The 7167-nt window shown below is 41.1% G+C and overlaps 1 protein-coding gene across 1 annotated transcript; it reads right to left on the minus strand.

Moving 5' to 3' along the window:
* Nucleotides 1–3862: 3862 nt before the first annotated feature.
* On the minus strand, nt 3863–4552 carry LOC117343426 (zein-alpha A20-like). The gene has a single exon (XM_033905768.1). It carries the CDS (start codon nt 4550–4552, stop codon nt 3863–3865), a length of 690 nt encoding a protein of 229 aa, XP_033761659.1.
* Between the last annotated feature and the right edge of the window lie 2615 nt (nt 4553–7167).

Here is a 7167-nt window from a genome sequence, read left to right on the forward strand (position 1 = left end):
GTTTACAGGAGTCTATATCTTATATAATGTTTACAGAAGTCTATATCTTATATAATGTTTACAGAAGTCTATATCTTATATAATGTTTACAGGAGTCTTTATCTTATATAATGTTTACAGAAGTCCATATTTTATATAATGTATACAGGAGTCTATATCTTATATAATGTTTACAGGTGTCTATATTTTATATAATGTTTACCGAAGTCTATATCTTATATAATGTTTACAGAAGTCTATATCTTATATAATGTTTACAGGAGTCTATATCTTATATAATGTTTACAGAAGTCTATATTTTATATAATGTTTACAGAAGTCTATATTTTATATAATGTTTACAGGAGTCTATATCTTATACAATATTTACAGAAGTGTATATTTTATATAATGTTTACAGAAGTCTATATCTTACATGTCTACAGGAGGCTACACCCGGGTGGTTTTACTGTTGTACACTCGCTCAAGCAGAAAAGTTCATGGGTTATGTCCTCCCACACGACATAAACTTGTACTTTGTTACAAATTGTTTCTTTTAATAGTTTGTCTAACGAATTTATTGTCAGGATTGGAAACTCACTGGCTATAGACACTTACTCAACTGCTTTCTTTCATCTGAATTCCCCAATCATTTAAATATGTTACCAAAACATGCGTAAAGCAGTCAGAAAGCTAGCTAGGTAGGGGCTGCCCTCTATCACCTGTTCTGCGGCCTGTATACTGTGTTATTCGGTCTAAAATGTTATTGGTTTATTTAAGATTGATCACGATTTATGTTTTATGCATATGATATATCAAGCTGAAACAACACTCGTCTAGAATATGTCGCCTTGGGACAGTAGTATATTAAAACAAAGGATTGTTAAACGTATAGATCTACTATGCATACCCACAAAAAATACTTTAATTGAAATAATTATATAATGGATAATGAAAAAGAGGATGAAACTTTCTTTTATCATGAATATTACGGGGAAAATGTGATTTTTATAAGCTGACAATCAGTATGTAATCATTATCAGTGCCACAATAATGAGTTGACAGAAAACAAAAATCAGTGTGTCTTTATTACAATAGTGACAGGGCATACAATATAATGCATTTTAAGATTAACTTACAAAAATGTATCAAACTTGAGAGCCGTTTCTCTGAAAACTGGAATTTATTGTTCACGTAAATATCGTAGAATCCACGACTTGAAATAAAAAATGATAAATTATTCATTTTGAGAAACGTTGATCAACAGGACGCTATGTTTGTGCAAGCTTGTATGACATATCCTGCGGCACATTTTCGAGATTCCACGTAATCAGTGAGTAGTTCCCCGGGTTTCATTGCAATTATGAAGAACTTCAACATTGACTGTCACTTTAAGAATTGTCATAATTTGTGTGTTACGGAAATGTATAAAGGCGTAAACAACTAAACTTATTCTGAAGTGAAGTTTTAATCTGGAGAGTGCATGGTTACTTATCAGCTTGTAACATCAGCACATTTTTCGAACGTAAAAAAATATCGTTCATGTAAATCCATTCCTAACCTCAGTGTACGTGCTAAACCGTTAACACCTCATCGATTAGGATATGGGGCATTACGTACGTAAAGTACATATCTTCCACTGTTAGGTCAATGTATCATGTCACAGGCCATGATCGTGACACTGGTGAGAAATAGGTATCAAATTAAACGAGGTCAAACATTTCAGTTCTGAACTTTGCATTATAAGAAAAATAATGAGCTGTGAAATGTCTTAGGAATAATTCTATTCTCAATTCAATTGCGTTTTTAGAGGATTCCACACGTCATGGATTTTGACCTGTACCGCAAATAGTTTGATGTAAAAGAACTGGTTTGGAGACTGAAATAAACTTAAACGATATAATTATCTATGAAAGCAGTGAATTCAAGAGTGATGAGGATCAAGGTGATGAGGATAATGAGAGTGATGAGGATAATGAGAGTGATGAGGATAATGAAGGCGATGATGACGGTGATCAGGATGTTGACGATGAGGATGATGAGGGTCATGAGAGTGACAGCATTTTTTTGGCCTTTTAAAAATTTAATATGGACCAACTTACATCATAACACCTGCGACTGTGAAAACGGGATGGGAGAGGGGGAGGAGGGGGGGGGGGGGGGGGGGGGGGGGGGCACTACAATGTATGTTATAAACTACTGAGTACAGCCGTGTGGATAGAAAACACACACATTGTTCGTTATAACTGAAAGTCAAAATGTAGGCGTCAATGCGTAAAGTGATCACTCCACTCATTGTATAATCCAATTCAAAACATTTCACGCCCATATTTGTAATTTGTATTGACGCGTTCATGTGACCAGGCGAGATCTCGCGTGACACGGTAAAATTCCTCGGGCTGCAAAAAACATTTGTAGGTATAAAAATATGGCCGAAAATATATCGAAACTCGGAGTTCGATTATGAAATGAGTGAAATGACCTGTTTATGTATATTTTCATAAATGCTTGTATGGTACCCGAGGACAATTGATTTTAAAATATTGCTCTAGAAAAGGTATGTCACTCAAAACAAGAGAATACCAGTATTAGATTTGTGCATCGTGTGTGTTAACAATCCTTGGATTACAAGTGGTAGACACTGGTGGTGGACATATCCCCCGGGGTTGGCTGTAACCTGTATGTTACCAGGTGGTAGACACTGGTGGTGGACATATCCCCCGGGGTTGGCTGTAACCTGTATGTTACCAGGTGGTAGACACTGGTGGTGGACATATTCCCCGGGGTTGGCTGTAACCTGTATGTTACCAGGTGGTAGACACTGGTGGTGGACATATCCCCCGGGGTTGGCTGTAACCTGTATGTTACCAGGTGGTAGACACTGGTGGTGGACATATCCCCCGGGGTTGGCTGTAACCTGTATGTTACCAGGTGGTAGACACTGGTGGTGGACATATCCCCCGGGGTTGGCTGTAACCTGTATGTTACCAGGTGGTAGACACTGGTGGTGGACATATCCCCGGGGTTGGCTGTAACCTGTATGTTACCAGGTGGTAGACACTGGTGGTGGACATATCCCCCGGGGTTGGCTGTAACCTGTATGTTACCAGGTGGTAGACACTGGTGGTGGACATATCCCCCGGGGTTGGCTGTAACCTGTATGTTACCAGGTGGTAGACACTGGTGGTGGACATATTCCCCGGGGTTGGCTGTAACCTGTATGTTACCAGGTGGTAGACACTGGTGGTGGACATATCCCCCAGGGTTGGCTGTAACCTGTATGTTACCAGGTGGTAGACACTGGTGGTGGACATATCCCCCGGGGTTGGCTGTAACCTGTATGTTACCAGGTGGTAGACACTGGTGGTGGACATATTCCCCGGGGTTGGCTGTAACCTGTATGTTACCAGGTGGTAGACACTGGTGGTGGACATATCCCCCGGGGTTGGCTGTAATCTGTATGTCACCAGGTGGTAGACACTGGGGGTGGACATATCCCCCGGGGTTGGCTGTAACCTGTATGTTACCAGGTGGTAGACACTGGGGGTGGACATATCCCCCGGGGTTGGCTGTAACCTGTATGTTACCAGGTGGTAGACACTGGTGGTGGACATATCCCCCGGGGTTGGCTGTAACCTGTATGTTACCAGGTGGTAGACACTGGTGGTGGACATATCCCCCGGGGTTGGCTGTAACCTGTATGTTACCAGGTGGTAGACACTGGTGGTGGACATATCCCCCGGGGTTGGCTGTAACCTGTATGTTACCAGGTGGTAGACACTGGTGGTGGACATATCCCCCGGGGTTGGCTGTAACCTGTATGTTACCAGGTGGTAGACACTGGGGGTGGACATATCCCCCGGGGTTGGCTGTAATCTGTATGTTACCAGGTGGTGACACTGGTGGTGGACATATCCCCGGGGTTGGCTATAACCTGTATGTTACCAGGTGGTAGACACTGGGGGTGGACATATCCCCCGGGGTTGGCTGTAACCTGTATGTTACCAGGTGGTAGACACTGGTGGTGGACATATCCCCCGGGGTTGGCTGTAACCTGTATGTTACCAGGTGGTAGACACTGGTGGTGGACATATCCCCCGGGGTTGGCTGTAACCTGTATGTTACCAGGTGGTAGACACTGGTGGTGGACATATTCCCCGGGGTTGGCTGTAACCTGTATGTTACCAGGTGGTAGACACTGGGGGTGGACATATCCCTCGGGGTTGGCTGTAATCTGTATGTTACCAGGTGGTAGACACTGGTGGTGGACATATCCCCCGGGGTTGGCTGTAACCTGTACGTTACCAGGTGGTAGACACTGGGGGTGGACATATCCCCCGGGGTTGGCTGTAACCTGTATGTTACCAGGTGGTAGACACTGGTGGTGGACATATCCCCCGGGTTTGGCTGTAACCTGTATGTTACCAGGTGGTAGACACTGGGGGTGGACATATCCCCCGGGGTTGGCTGTAACCTGTATGTTACCAGGTGGTAGACACTGGTGGTGGACATATTCCCCGGGGTTGGCTGTAACCTGTATGTTACCAGGTGGTAGACACTGGATGGTGGACATATCCCCGGGGTTGGCTGTAACCTGTATGTTACCAGGTGGTAGACACTGGTGGTGGACATATCCCCCGGGGTTGGCTGTAACCTGTATGTTACCAGGTGGTAGACACTGGTGGTGGACATATCCCCCGGGTTGGCTGTAACCTGTATGTTACCAGGTGGTAGACACTGGTGGTGGACATATCCCCCGGGGTTGGCTGTAACCTGTATGTTACCAGGTGGTAGACACTGGTGGTGGACATATCCCCTCGGGGTTGGCTGTAACCTGTATGTTACCAGGTGGTAGACACTGGTGGTGGACATATCCCTCGGGGTTGGCTGTAACCTGTATGTTACCAGGTGGTAGACACTGGTGGTGGACATATCCCCCGGGGTTGGCTGTAACCTGTATGTTACCAGGTGGTAGACACTGGTGGTGGACATATCCCCCGGGGTTGGCTGTAACCTGTATGTTACCAGGTGGTAGACACTGGTGGTGGACATATCCCCGGGGTTGGCTGTAACCTTTCAAATCATTTTTCTTTCTTTTCAATCATTATAAGTATACTGTGTCGCTATCACAATGTTTGTAATATATATTTGTTGAGATGGCTTTTGTGAGTTGTTAAAAACGTGTGCCCAATCCAAAAACAATAAAATTCGTTCAAATAAAATCACTTAAACTGTTTACTTATTTGGGTAGGTAAGTATAAAACAAAGCTGGTTCTATCCAACAGATTCTTTTAAAAACGTTTACTATACCAATATATTTACATTTTAGTGGTAAAGCCATGATATAAACTAAGTAAAAATATTTTTATTATAATTGACACCCAAAACGTGACAACAATCCATGCCGCGCATGAATATATATTCACCCACCGGAACTACCTGTAACTAACGTGAACAATCATATGGCTCTATGGAAAAAAAGCCTAGGACTACGTCGTTTTTTATGTTAATTAAACGTATGAACAAGAAATTTTAAACAATATTATTACACAAATAATAAAAAGAATTGAACAGACTGTGTTTTTTTCGTATCATTACAATGCACTTTTTTGTTTGCCAATCTGCACATGACAAATTAATTTTGAGAAAATAGGCTATTTCATTTATCGATCCCCATAGACACAAAATACAGTTTAATCCTTAAATAGGCTTGACTATTCTGGTCCCGGCATCCTTCCCTAATAACAATCCACTTCCAAGTTGTTGTTTTTTTTTGTTTTTTTTTCTCTCTCAATATCAATAACAAAACATTTTAGAAAATAATAAACTAGATAAAAATGAATATTCAAATACTACTATATGTTCAAAAATAAATCCATTTATGAAACCCCATTGATGGGAGTGGCGGAATCAGCCATAGGGGTTACATATCACGTCCGATTGAATGCTGATGTGATGTGTGATCCTGTCAGTCTGAAGTATCGATGTGTGAACAAGAAGTACACGTTATCATGACTCTCCTTTTCCGCCTTCTCAATAAAGAAAGTTTCAAGCAAACTCCAAACACTACAATTTCAATATTGTTTAAAAAATAATGATAGTAGTGAAAAAAAAAAAAAAAAAACAACAACATAAACCCTCACTTGATAGTAAGGAAGCATCCTGTAAATATTATAACAATGTGTAAATATTGGTGAATTGAAAAACATTAATTGCTTATTCTAATAATTTATCTTAATATATAATGTTTACCCCCCAAAAATCAGTCTTTCTGATAAGTTAGAAGATAATACATTTTATGTATTATAGAATTCATTCCACCTTGGTTATAATGTAATCAGTTGGAGAAACACCAGTTTAATGGCCACAAATATCATAACATATTTCAATTCATTCCAATTCAACAGATCCTTAAGGACCAATAATATAATATAATAGTAACATGTACACTGATTATGATACAAACACATTAGGTAACGCAGTCGGTTAAATACTTTTTAGTAGTGAGCCTGGTATGTTATGTTTAATAAATATTTCGGTTGTAGATATGACCTCATTAAATATCTGTAATCTATCTGTATCAAAGGATTGTGGCCACTGTGATAGATGGACATTGGACAGATATGACAAATCAGATTTTTTATGCCATGAATAAAAAACAAGTTTCTTTGATGAATAAACAATACTGGCAGGTCATAACCAATTAACAATCCATCACAAACAACTGCCGAAAAGATCTAGATGGGCTATAGGGCACGTTAACCAGTTCTCCTCAAGTTGTCTGAATGTACTTCACCACACACACACACGTCGTTAGGAGAGTACACATGCTGTTGTACACTACATCACACACGTCGTTAGGAGAGTACACATGCTGTTGTACACTACATCACACACGTCGTTAGGAGAGTACACATGCTGTTGTACACTACATCACACACGTCGTTAGGAGAGTACACATGCTGTTGTACACTACATCACACGTCGTTAGGAGAGTACACATGCTGTTGTACACTACATCACACGTCGTTAGGAGAGTACACATGCTGTTGTACACTACATCACACACGTCGTTAGGAGAGTACACATGCTGTTGTACACTACATCACACACGTCGTTAGGAGAGTACACGTGCTGTTGTACACTACATCACACGTCGTTAGGAGAGTACACATGCTGTTGTACACT

This window comes from Pecten maximus, chromosome 15 (genome assembly GCF_902652985.1).
Source record: "Pecten maximus chromosome 15, xPecMax1.1, whole genome shotgun sequence".
In the NCBI taxonomy this organism is placed as follows: Eukaryota; Metazoa; Mollusca; class Bivalvia; order Pectinida; family Pectinidae; genus Pecten; species Pecten maximus.

What these genes read in the sequence shown, in the direction of transcription:
- LOC117343426 (XM_033905768.1), bottom strand. Translation starts at nt 4,552, where the DNA reads ATGTCCACCATCCAGTGTCTACCACCTGGTAACATACAGGTTACAGCC.